The sequence below is a fragment of the Orbicella franksi genome, chromosome 10 (assembly GCF_964199315.1).
Source record: "Orbicella franksi chromosome 10, jaOrbFran1.1, whole genome shotgun sequence".
NCBI classification, from domain to species: Eukaryota; Metazoa; Cnidaria; class Anthozoa; order Scleractinia; family Merulinidae; genus Orbicella; species Orbicella franksi.
Genome location: NC_138154.1, coordinates 23,134,288 through 23,148,155, shown reverse-complemented (window position 1 = coordinate 23,148,155; position 13,868 = coordinate 23,134,288). Strand labels below are relative to the sequence as shown.

Below are 13,868 nucleotides of genomic sequence, written 5' to 3'. Positions count from 1 at the left end.
CTAGAATATCGGTTGAGTTATCCAATTGAGCATTTCCAACAGCACTAAGGTTAGTAATTAATTGCATCGAAATACAATTTTTGACCCTTCTAGTCGATTTTGAATTAACGCTTAATAAATGTACTTGATTGAAATCTTTTCAGTTTTAGTTAAAGATGATATATATGTCTAGGTACAAGAAAGTATGAATAGAGTTTTTGTATAAAAAAATAAATATATTAAAACGGAAAACATATTTCCATGTCATGGCAAATTTAATTGTAAAAATCGCAAATTGGGATTTCGTTAGCTGATTCACTCCAGGTGACTTTGTTTAAACGTTTAAATCTGTTCTCGCCGAATTTCTGTAACTTAGTTTACGTAAGGCCTTGCGGAATTGTGAAAGCTTCAAGTAATATATGATAGGATTCACAAAAGAGTTTCCATAATGCATTAATTTAGCAAAGTAAACAACATTCGGAGGGATCACTTGCAGTAACTGATTATCAAAACTGACAGCTACGTTGATCAAAAAGAAGGGCAACCACATCATTATGAAGGAAATGGTCACTATCAGCATTGCTTGAACCACTGACTTCTCTTTGATGGCAAAACTGTTGTTATTTCTTTTACGAGATTTGATCTTTGTCCAAATAGACGTATACGCGACTGTGATGGTGACGAGAGCAAGGAAAACGAATGCAAAGATCACGTGACTGTCATATGACGGTGGAATTACTGCTTTCCATTTGAGAGCCTTCAGAGTAGTAAGAGCTGCAGCCATGATCCATGCAAAGGCCGCTGAAAACCAGTAGAATCTAGATCGTCTGGAAGTGCATCGGTGTTTAAGGGGAAAGAAGACAGAAAACGCCCTTTCCAAGGCTATCACTGCCAAGATCATCATCGAGGACAACGCAGCAAAAATGTCCACGCAGATGTACATCTGGTTCAAAATCATGTCCCTCCATTGATAATGTGTAGACGACATGTAGAAAATGCCAACGAACATAGGGAATGCAATGCCTCCAATTATCAAGTCAGCGGTGGCAAGATTCATGAGAAGTATATTGTTGCGCTTGCGCAGTAACCTCTTCGTAGTAAAAATGAAAATTGCGAAGATGTTTGCGCAGAGTATTGCAATGACTGTAAGGATAAATACTGTGCACCACAGGATGATTTCATAATCTTTAGTACTAGACCTCCATTCTTGTTCTTCGTTCTTGGCGCTTGATATATTCATTCTGCAATCAAATGGGAAAAGATTGATAAGAGAGAGAAAGGAAAAAGATGTTCATTTAATCACTTTTAAACCTGATGGTTGCATGTAATCTGGAAGGTAGCGTCGTTAAAAAGTGGCCGTAGCTCTCGCTGGTGATACCTAAAAGGTGAAACTCAAGAACCATGTGACAAATCTGGAATTCTGGTTATGCTCTTATGAAAAAAAAAAAAAAATGCTAGAGACTGGGGCTTACCTGTTGATTGCGTGAGAAGATGGTGTTTTACTCAGATTTACAGCTCAATCAATTTCATCAGCGACTTGTCAATAATATCGTGAAATAACAGCAAATTGCTAATCTGTTATACACCAGACATTCCTATAATTCCACTAATCGAATGCATGTCCATGCATGTTGCGTAATAAGAATGCAATCTCTAAGGGAAACGCCATGAGAAAGAGGTTCTTTATAACTGTGAACCGAGGACCTGCTTGTGAATCATCCAGTGAACCAGCCTAGCCAATAAAAAAAAAGTTACAGCATTTTTAGCTATGGTTAATCATTCCGGATATTAAGTATCAATCAAAGTTAGTTAATAGTTATTAATATCCCATTGTATTAGTTTTAATATTAGTTTTGATGTTTTAGTTTTAATAACCCATTGTATTATTTTTATTCAGATTTTTTGCAGTACAATTTTTACCGACTTAAATAAGTGTAGATGTAGATGTATAATTATGTCCTCATTTCAATTTCCCTTGTGAATTCGTATTAGAGGCTACAATAAAGCGTTTCTTCCCCAAGGGGAGGAAAAAAGTTAGATATGAAACGAAACTCCTGCCCCATCGTAGTATTACAACACAAACTAATATAGCTAGATCAGCTACATCGTATCGCGTTTTCTTGGTACCATTAAGATAGCGCGGTATGTAAAGGAGCCACGGCACAATTTTTGCTCATCTTGAAATTTTAAACTAATTTTTTTAAGTTCGTCATTTGTAATCTGTGTTAACCTTCTCCATCTTTAACACCTATGATCCTTTGTGGTTTATCATTATCCCCTTGGGGTTTTATAAAAAACAATACTACCATTTTCAGGTTAATGTACGTGGCCAAAATAACTCGAAATGCCGTTACTGATCATGACTGAGCTCCTTAAAACGATACAATGCTGCTCGTTTCAGTTGCCCAAAAGCGGCGACCACCTCAAGGCAATCATCCCCAGAGTAACAGCCCTGCTTCTTTCGGAACTTTGCCGAACTGAAACTCGTCGATTGCTAACCATTAAAGAGACGAAATTAAATACTTTGTGCTACCATTGTCAGGATGGGTGCACCCATCCTGACTCAATCGGAACACATTCGAGGGGTATCGAATGGTCTTTGCAAGCATTTACGAGGATGCGAGCAGAGCGTTTATTTTTGCTAGCACGAGCAGTGATAAAATTTGTCGTGCGAGCAGCGAGCACTTTGTAAATTTTTTCGCTAGCCGGAATCTCTCTTTAATATTAAAAGGAATTTTTTTTTGAGCCAAGTAATCTGGCTGACATCTCCAAAACAGGACAATAGGCGCAATCGCGGTTCAACCAGTCCCAGCACTTTGCAGCCAGTTATGCCTTGTTTGATGCCAAGTTACGTCACGTAGCTCACGTGAGTCACTGAGCTTCAGGTCCTTCAGCGGATAGACGCTCAAGGAGATCTGAAGCTTTTTAACCCAGCGTTGTGAAAACACCACGAGAAGAAGCTAAAGCTACCAGACTTTGAAGTGTTGTGACATGAAAGGGTTTTTTGGTTATATAATTCTTAGGAAATGTAAATAACATGGCGTTTAGTCCAACAAGCATTTCCAGTTTCGGTTTCGATGAATTGCAAACTTATTTTAATTTCCCGCTGTCGTGATTGAATGAAATTTAAAGATCCAACGCAATGAAGCTTCTTTTGGAGGCTTCTAGGATCTAACCAATTGCAGTCAGATCTGACAAGCAGTCTTAACGTCGAATAGTAATAGTAGTATTCCTCATGTCTTCATGTCTCTAGATTAATTTTTACCTTTGCGGGTTCCTTGACCTTTCGCTAAGAATTCTTACGCGCGTCAGCAAAACGAAGCCGGCATGTTTCCAGAAGTATTCATAGCTATAGCGCGTGCATGTTTCTCCGGTTTTTCCCAGTTTTGCCATTAACGAGAATCCGAGCATGCGAGCTGTCGCAAGAGTTTTGCGAGCACGAGCAAGCGATCCCTCATCTAATTTTTGCGAGCAATTCGAGCAAAGGCTAGATTTTGTGAGCACTTTTAAATCGAATGGGACCGTTCGATACCCCTCATTCGTATGATATTAGAATTGCCAGGACTCATTGAAAGCATATGATGAACTCTTACTGAATGGTTTAATGAAAACAATTAGATATCTACAGTAAATAGCATGTGATAGAGCGGTTTTCAATGGGGTGTCGTAAAACCAAAACCAAACCAGTTACTTACTAATTGACTTAGCTAATCTCAAACCGTAGTAAAACCAAAACCAAAACCAAATTGCCTGATTACTTTCAACGCTCAATTGGAAACGCTCTAATAAATAAATCAAATTAAACAACTCTCGATATATGTGCCAAAAGGCAATAGGAACAATCTGCTTTCACTAGATTGCAATAAGTCACGTGGGGTAAATTTGACCGGTTCACCTGATTAATAAGGACATCTCAGAGTTATTTCTTTCTTGTGTGTTGTCGTTTTATGACCGTGGTATACGCGTAGTAAACCCTCAAATCTCGCTATTTGCTTTCAAATAACTGTACTAGCCTTGATATATGCAAAAATGATCGAGGCTTATTATCTTAATCCTAATTTCGTATCGCTTTAATCAGTCTTGTTACCTCTTTCCGTGTAGTTTTGAGTGGGGTGTGAGGTGGTGGGCATTTTGTTCCGATGAAGTATTTTATCATATTTTGTTTTACGCGTCAGGTCCGAGTGATAAAACTTTGTTTTGGATTCACGCCAGCAGTTGTCAAAGCTTGCATAACTCGCTTTGTCCATTTTCTCCGCCCTTTTGTTTGCAGGGTGTTATTCCCTGGTACATTTCCAACTCCCTGGTGTTTCATTGATTGCTGTAAATGCTTCGAATGATTGTCCAAAAAAAGGCAGACAGTCAGACAACGGCCTACTAAAGTTATGATCATAAAGTATAAGATCACATAGTGCGACTTCCGCTGCTAAAGGCAAATACGCCTATTTAAATAACGTGTGAAAATGTGCACTTCAGATATCAAGTTTTAATAACCCACTACCAGCTGTGTTATAAAAGTCAGGCAAAATTGGCGATTTCTTGTATCCAGCTCCAAGCAAACAAAAGTGAAATACTCCTTAAAAGATAAATCTAATTTGCTATCAGAGATCCAGTATCGTAATATTACTTAGTGGATAGTATTTTTCTAATGTTTTTTGTTTAATTTCAAAACATTGTTGTAATTAAATTAAAAATTGTAATCAAAACATTGTTGTAATTAAATTTGACAAGAGAAAATGAGATCATGGTCTCTTGAATTTGATTGAAGAAAGTATCGCCTGCGTCGTCTATTTTCGCTTTAAGGTTTGTTTGCTACCATCTTTGAAGAGCTGCTCTGAAGTTATGATCTACTGAAGTGGGCTGCGAATATTGTTCTGCAAGGATTGCCATACAACCTTTAAAGTTGATCCGTCTGTCTAAGCTGAATTGTTGACTTTAATCTTGGCTGGCATGCAAACTATTGAAGCTTTTAAGTAGAACGTATTTCCCAATCCATCAGTCATATTAAAAACTTGGTTAATTTGTTTGGATCACAAACCAGCTTCTACACTTGAAACTAAATCACCTGATACAGAATTTTAAAGCCTGGATTTGTTTACTATTTCACCGTCATCAAATACAAACTAAAATCATATTCGAAATACGTGTCTTAATTGAAAACAAACAACTGGGAAGATGTACAAACGATACTTGTTTTCAGAAGAGATGAAAAGAAGACGAGAGGAGTACTAAGATGGCTTAGTACGCTGGGTGGCACGCTCGTATTTCATAACTCCTTGGCCTCCTTCAGAAGCACTCTTCAGATAACTCTATCGCACACAGGTAGCTCGATCGAGATTGTCTCGGTCTGCTTTATTTTCAAGTGAAATGGCTCATGTCAGCCAGCAAGTCACTGGTAATCTCACGTCTCTTGTGCAAAATACGTATTCAATTATGCATCTATTAGTCAAACCAACAAACCTAGCGTGATCATAAACTAATCCGAAACGGGCACCGCGGGACGGCCATCAGCTTGTGTCCATTTCAACAAATCACTCCTTACCTTGTTTTAATGAAAACACGTTCTCGACAGCAATCTCGCAACTGAAACCAGCCCAACTACTAAAACGAAATTTAGTTCCTTTTTCAACTGAGAAAACTGAACAGTCTTGTTATAGATTATTCTCCCATGACAACTCTGATCCACTGCGAAGACAAGCAAAGAGGTTGACCTGCAGCGACTTGATACACTAAACCAGCAGGGACTCTCATATTCGCGATTTACAAATAAGCCGCTTTAATGAACATATTTACATTCAGATATGGATGACTTCATAATATCGGCTTTTGAACTATCCATATTTACACTGCGTTAGGCGTTAATTTGAGAGTGTTTGTCGCTTGTCACATACAGATACGATTAGTAGAATCTTTCACCCAGAAGTTTCTTTCAGCTGTTTTTGACATTAGTCAGTAAATGTTACTTGGGACCCTTGCACCCAATTTTCTATCGCTGTTGATTCAGACGTTTCATGTCGGCTGAATCCTAGTCAGGCCTAAGTAGACGTTTTCTGTACCTCGAAGACTATAATGATACTAAATTTGCGTTTTGTACACACAATGGCACCTTGTTCAATTGACGCAAAATGTGGCTAATCCTGGAAAATGTACCTCAGAAAGAAACTATAGAGAGCCCTTTCTACTTCTAATCGGCAAGAATTTTCATTTCTATGCATAAATTGCAAAATGCGTTCAAATTTTTTATGTCACGTGACATAGAGAGCAAAAAGAAAGTTTCGCAAAAATAGTCTTTTAACGATCATCATTACAATGAAACAGATAAGGATCATTTTAATGTTGTTTAATTACAAGAGATACTCTTAAGATAAAATCCGTTAATGTCATATTTCTTTGTCTTTGGTGATGTAGCGACTATCTGTCTCGGCTGGTTGTCTGTTGTACCATAGTTAATGGAGGGGACTAGTTATGAAGCGCGGCAATCATCAAAGGACCAGACAAAGATGTCAAGATTTATTTTGGAAGGTCCACGACTGTGCACAATCTTTTGTTTTGCGCTCATACACTATGCATGAATTACTTAACCAAAACGTTTCTGTTGGTTAGTTCCTCAGTACGGAGTAAACAACTGTTGTGTTTTGTGCACGGTCAAGGTCAAAAAACCGAACAAAAACATACAACAAAGAACTTTATTGGGTTTCATAAACATTCCCCTCTATTAACTATGGTTGTACAGTGTGGCCAACTTGCAAATCAAAATTTCAGTGGAGGGCTTGTTGCGAAAATGGCATTGTTAATTAGATTCGAGATCCTGGTCGCAGCTATATCCCATATTAATTGGCAAACAGATGCTAGCACGGTGAATACAAAAAAGAAAAAGGCGACCGATCCGGTACAAACAATTGTGTTTGTAAAGAAGATTTTTAAGCATTGTTTCTAGACTGAGCAGATATTTTCACATCCGATAAGTGTTCGTTTTGTACATGCTATTGTGCATGTATTTTCTGCAGTGCAGTTTTTGTCTGTCCAAAATTTCCTTATCGCGACTTATGTTCATTCACAATCACGTGTTTTGCATGTGGCGTTGACCAATCCGTAAACATTTGGATCTATTTTTGATGATATCTTTGACATCAGCAAACTCATTCCACAGGTAATCAGTTGAAGAGTCATTGATTATTACCGATGATCCATAATTAATCGATGGATAATCGATAGGCCATTATCAGTCTTGATAATATTGATTAGACATCGATATAATCTCGTGACGGCACAAACCACAACAAATCTAAATGAAGAACAACTTCTTCAAGGTACATTTTTAATTCTTCTTTAATTTACCTATTGTTAACGTGGGGAACTATCCACGTAAAGATTTATCACAAAAAAAGGCAGTAATAATAAAGAAAAAAAGCCGGAAAATTGTAATTGATGTGCAATATAATAAAAATATATAAATAAAATTGTCATTAATTTCCCATCGACTATTTATTGATGTCATTGCTTATTGCTATTACATTTCTACTTTTGGCTGATCAGATGTTTTACAGATCCTACGTATACCAGAGGCATTTTCGTTTGCGGTCCCTTGTCACATTTGTACTGGTTCCAAAAGTATCACTCAATAGTTATCAAACTGACGTGGCATGCATAGCATCTAAACTTGTTTATTTTAGTGGTAGCCAAGTGCCAATCATGACGTCACTCATTCCTATACGACGTCACGACACAAATGTTTCGCAATCTTGATTCCGCCATCTTGGATTTCAACTGCAACCGGATTATTAACGTAACCACTTATTCCGTCTAATTGAAAAACACTTACTGCTATCCGTGAAACTGTTAACTACTGATCGTGTAACTCTACGCGCACGTCCCCCTGTGAATTAGTTCCAATTAAGGAATGCTCATGATTTTCGCGTTATTAGCGTGCACACATGAGTACGTGCGCATATAAAGCGTAAAAGATTTCCCTCAAGCTAAGCTCGACAACTAAATAAATGCTCGCTTTCTTTTAAACGAGCACAGTGACCCAACTTTTTAATGCATGAATTTAAACTACCCAAGGTTATTTACAATATATCTGAATTTGAAGAAAAGTTAATTTAAGATTCTACTTAAAAATATTTTGATTTTAATGCTGTAAAGAACTCGTCTTTAGGTAGTGCTGGATATGTGCGCAAGAGTTCTTAAGTCTGCAGTATAATCGTAATTCCTATTTAACTAGCATGGTTTAAAAAGTAAGTTCAGGGTCTATTTTGTTTAACTTCTCTAATAAACTAATCCAGTAAGTGCTTTTCTTAGAATTTCTACTGCCAGTTGCAAAATAAATCTATCGTGACAGGCAACTGGTTCACCAAAAGCAATAACAACAACAACAACAACAAAGTAAACAAAAAATAAATAAATTAAAAAAAAATTATGAAAAAAAGGAAAAAAACCTACAAAAACAACAGCAAAACAGAAATAAAAAGAAAAAAAGGCTAAAAAACGAAAAAGAAGATTTATACATGTAAAAAGGCTTGTCGTGAGACCTAATACCGTAGATACAGACCTCTACTGATTATAAACTTCTGTTTGTACCCATGGCCAGTACTCTTTTGAGCAAACTGGAAGACACGGCATATAACTAAGACACAACTGGACACCAATCACCGCATCAACCCTAACCGAGATTTATCAGGTTTTGTTTGTTTGTTTGTTTTGTTTTGTTTTGTTTTTTTTTCAAAATGAAAACTCCAAACCTTTAGCGACATCCTAATTTCCTAACGATTCTGAATACTGTTTTTCTAAAATCGGGAACCAAAAAAGAGTAAATCATAGGATTAACACAGGAGTTCCCATAATGCAAGAATTTTGCAAAATATGCCACCTCATTGGGCATGTTCCTACAAGGTTCACAGAAAAATGTCACTATGTTTATGATTTGGAACGGCATCCACGTGAACACAAACACTACAGTCACTGTAAACAACATCACAGCAAGCCGTCTATCTTGTTCTGTTGAGCGCTTGTTACTGTCCCTCCTGGCAAAGCGGAACTTCATTCTGAACCATATCACCACGTATGAGATGCAAATGATTGATAGTGCAATGGCAAAGAAAACCAACAAAAAGTAGAAGAAAAACTGCAATGAAAGGAGCTGCTCTTCAAAAAGAAGTCGTAGGCAAGATACTAGAATGGATAGCAGCCATATTAAGCCGAGAAGCACGTAGTACACCGTGTTCCTGAAGTGACGGTGAATATGAGGCAAGCAAACCGAGAACGCTCGCTCTAGGGCGATAACAGTCAGTGTGAATATTGAAGCACATCCAACGAAAACATCAACTACTTTATAAATCTTGTAACTGTATTGCTGCCAGACGCTGTCACCGTTATACCAGGCGACAACCAAATGGTAAAGATACATGGGAATGGCAAATATTCCAACCATCATATCTGCTATTGCTAAGTTTATCAGGAAGTAGTTAGCACGCGTGCGTAGTAGCTTTTTGTTAGTGGAGAAGACGATGAGCGCGAGGACATTCCCGATGAGGATGACGAAATCAACGGCTCCAGATGCGACGCTCCAAATCAAAAACTGTGCTTGTTGGTTGCCATTTTGTTGAGAGGAAGAGCTATTCATTCTAATTGCGTCGTTTTGGAGAAGACCTGTGGTGCAAAATAGACACTCTAAATTTACAGTTAAGGCTATTAACCATAATGCTCCAGGAATCTTTGTTGAAAATTTGTGGAAGGGACAATGAATGGTGAAGAAAAGCTAGCCACCCAGACGTCTGAGTTGAGGAAATATTAAGAACGCTAGCGACTTCCTGTAGGCTACAGTCACTGCCTTCGACATCAATTTCGTCAATCAGGAGGCTGAGGGGACAAAGGGGTAAAAGTGGAAAGTAAATTGGCTGTTCCTAACCTCGAACCGATCCTGGCCTACTTCCATACTGAACGGAGAAACACATTAGGAAAAGTCATTGTATCGATACCCTCCAATCACCCACCCCCAATCTTTTTGCAACCTCTAATGTCCTCGCTTTGCCACCACTCTCCCCTGCCAACTTGGATATATCCGTCCTACTATATAGCCTGAAGGGATGCTTTTAGACGATCCTAGTCTTCCTATAGGCCTTTTGATTTACGATGCTCGCCTGGTTAGGTTTAATTTGTAAACATTTTCAAAATACGTAAGTCTAATATTTGCAATCTAAGGGGAACAAAAATATCGAAGTCCTAGAATCCGGTAGACTAGAGTTATTGTTTGCGCGTATCGGATGTATTCAGGAATGTTCATGCAATGCACAACGTAAGCATGTAAATTTAAATATTTCATCTGTTAATCACTGCAGAATAACTGAAAATTTTCCAAACGGTCGTCAAGTAACAGATCAGTTAATGCAATTGCAGGCTGTGAGTACGTTAATTATTGTACTTGGCTGAGATGAAACTTCTTGTTCTGAAATTCAACCCGTTCCAAGAACCCGCCAACAATGACAATTTACCTGGTACCGTACGTTATCCAGTCAATCGGTCTTGACTTAGCAAAATGTTTTGATAAGTTTTACTAAGATGTAACGAGACTAAAAAAAACAAAGTGAAAGAACCGTGACGTTAAAAACTGTAATCAAAGAGATCGCGAGAACCAACAGCAGTCACAACAGGCTTTCATTGCGCTACGTGTGGCACGATTCACACGCATCTTGTTTGGTTCTTGTAGATTCATGCATTGCACGACGTTGGTGTTACTCGTCAGTTCTGCTCACTAAACTATAACAAGCAATGATGATGAATCACGATTTGCTGATGTAACAATTTACGTGTACATGTACATCGTGTGAATGAGCACTACAAATAATCTCGTCGCATATGGTACTTAAGTGATGATTGCCTTTCACTTTCAATAATAACATCGAACTTACCTTTAATTCAATAGCTAAGCACCTGTCGATTCAATGTTTCATTATTTCGAAGAGGTACAAGGTTGCAGGTCCTAAGAAAGATCTGTGAAATGTTCAGGTCCCTGTTAATATTTTGGTACTGATCGCTCTCATTTGCTAAACAATAACCACCTGAGAAGTCTTTTAATGAACAATAGGCCAGCATGGATTCTCGTATTGAACAGTGTATAATAGACTAATCTATTTATAACAGTTGCCCCAGTGATTTCCTATTGACAGCGCTTTTTCTCTGTACATTTTTAGCATAGCACACAGGGTGATTTGGATGATCAAGCAACGTACACTTTTACATTATATTTTACATTATATTTATCAACCTTTCCTTTTACTTTCAGACCAGCCTTCGGGCGCACGCAGAAAGTAACACGCTACCGTGAGTAAAATTCTGGACTTGCCTCCGCTTTACTGCTGTTCCAGGGCGTAACCAATCGATGACAATCAGTGGCAATCGATGGCGATCGATGCCAACTAATCGATTGATATTGAAAAACGATTAGCAATCGATCGTCCAGGTTGGCGTGATCGATTGTCATCGATTGTCATCAATTTTCATCGATTAGCATTGATTTTCATCGATTATCAATATTAATCGTCGATTAATTGGCATCGATTGCCATCGATTGTTGATAGATAATATGCCGGTCACGATTTCTAAAGGGCCACAGTCTCTTGATGTATTCTAATAATTAAAACAATGACAATCTAGGACATCGGAAGAAGATCAGGTTTTATAGAACACTGATAATTAGCTTAACTGAACAAAGTTTACGGAAAGCTGCACAGCGTTAACGTGCGTCTCTTCAAAGTTACAACAATTAATATTATCAACGTACAATAAAATTGAACTTTGGATCCTCAAACATCTAGAGAATAACCTGTAAACATTTACAATTTTATAAAAAGGCGATTTTTTATGCAACTGTTGTCATGATTTATGCTATGAATTGTTTTAATTCTTTTTTTACGCTAGCGGTGCTACTCAAAATCGCCCGTGCGATCATCTTTTTTTCTAAGAGCCGAGTACGCATTCACCACATTTCGACGTCATTCTCAGAGTGATCAACATCGCAGTTGGTTGTAGTGCGAACGCTACAAAACGCAGTGGAATCGTGACATAAATTTGCACATTAATCACCTGTACACTTGGGTCTTATTAATTGGTCGAGTGTTAACTGTCGGTCAAATCTCGGGACGACGCAACTATTCAGCTGATGAGACAGTGCAGTAAACTATTTGATCAGGAAAAGCTTTTAAAGCCCAATTTTTATTATCGATGGCAATCGATGTTTCGTGACTACTTTTGTGTGATTATCGATTGGTCATCGATTGGCCGATACCAATCGATGCCAATTAACTAACATGCATCGATTGGTAACGATTGATCGATTGGTCAATTGCTTTTCCGATCATCGATTTTCATCGATTGGGTACCCTCTGCTGTTCACATCCCACAGTCATTTAGCGTTTGATTGCGGTGTAGTGTCTGTCAGGTACATTATACTATTGAAAATGAAAAGTAAAACATAGAATAGAAAGGCGTTCAAGAGGAATAGTAGTATGTCACAGCTTTGTTCTGAATGGGACTCTTTTCCATCACAGGTCCCCTCCTCTCTCTCTCCAACCCCTCGCCGCTAATATCCTCGACTTTAAGGCGGGACTTAACCTAAAATTCTGAAAGAAATTCGAAGTTTCGTTTTTTACGGAACTCGAATCTTAAGGGATTGAAGTTTTATTTTGACAAGTACTGTTACTGTAAGTTTAAAGCTCGTTTTCTCAAAAGGAGTTATTTTCGCCTTCTAGAAAAGATATCTTGAGAAGGATTTATTCAATTGAGCTAAAATTTTCAGGATTTGTTGTTTTTAGTACGTTCTGTGGGATAAGCATAGAACTTTTCCATCCAGTGCATTCTGTCAAAGTTATGTATTGAAACGTATGCTAGATTTTCTGTATCAGATTTAACTGGTCATCATTTCACGTGCTTTTAACTTTTCAAAAATCTCTATGCTTATCCCAGCAAGCTGTTTGTCTTCTTTTGTAAAATGTAAAAATTATTCCTTTTGATCAGTTCTAGTAGGAGTTATCTTTTCTCAAGTAAGCCCTGGCATTCCCCAGCAGGTGGCAGATTTAATCAGCCGGTGTCAGGTTACAATACAGTTATAGGGTACACAAATATTTTTTTCATAATCTTTGCTCTTTGAGCTTTTTAAGAATGTATACTTTGCCATGGTTTGGAATTAACTCTTAGCCACGAAAAAATGTTTGAAACATGGTGTGTTTTTAAGTGTTTTTAGGTTAAGTCCCACCTTAACAGCGTGCCTCTGCACATTAATAGACGCAACTAATCGATGAAATCAAGGAAACAATGGGCAACCGATGAATAATCGATGAATAATCAGTTGTTTAGTCATTGATTATTGCTCATGAACAAACAGTAATCGATGAATAATCGATATGAAGTCGTCGATTACTTGATTGCATGGATTAGCGGTGTTTGCTTCAATTGCTCATTGCTCATCGATTACATGATTACTCATAGATATGATCTTGAGTCTACACAAACCATGCAAATCAAAATAAAGAAATAAATACTCTTTTTCTTTGGCCATCGTAGCTTAACAAAAAATAACACGCAAACTGCGGTGATGAAAATGACAATAAAACGCGTTGTTTGAAGACAAAACAAAAAGAAAAGAAAAACAAGCAAACAAAATAAAAAAAAACAATAAACACAAACAAAAGAAATATAAGCAACGTCCACATGCCGTTTGGGTTTTCTCATAGATGGCCTATACTTTGCGATCAGAGACGATAGACGAGTCTTATTAGGATTAGCCTCCTGCGTGACGAGCCCAAACAATGTCTGCGTGGAGGCTATGGATTCCTATGCGAGCCATTCACGTTAAGATTAATAACAGGAATTTCAGTTATAATAAAGAAAAATGCCGG

The 13,868-nt window shown here is 37.8% G+C and overlaps 2 protein-coding genes across 2 annotated transcripts; both read right to left on the bottom strand.

Annotated features, from left to right (window-relative positions):
* Nucleotides 1-2,031, bottom strand: LOC145499874 (adenosine receptor A3-like). Its single transcript, XM_081479400.1, has one exon. It carries the CDS (start codon nt 1,217-1,219, stop codon nt 314-316), a length of 906 nt encoding a protein of 301 aa, XP_081335526.1. The 5' UTR covers nt 1,220-2,031; the 3' UTR covers nt 1-313.
* Nucleotides 2,032-8,599: 6,568 nt separating this feature from the next.
* On the bottom strand, nt 8,600-10,132 carry LOC145500746 (somatostatin receptor type 1-like). Its single transcript, XM_081480268.1, has one exon. The coding sequence runs from the start codon at nt 9,596-9,598 to the stop codon at nt 8,720-8,722; it is 879 nt and encodes a 292-aa protein (XP_081336394.1). The 5' UTR covers nt 9,599-10,132; the 3' UTR covers nt 8,600-8,719.
* Between the last annotated feature and the right edge of the window lie 3,736 nt (nt 10,133-13,868).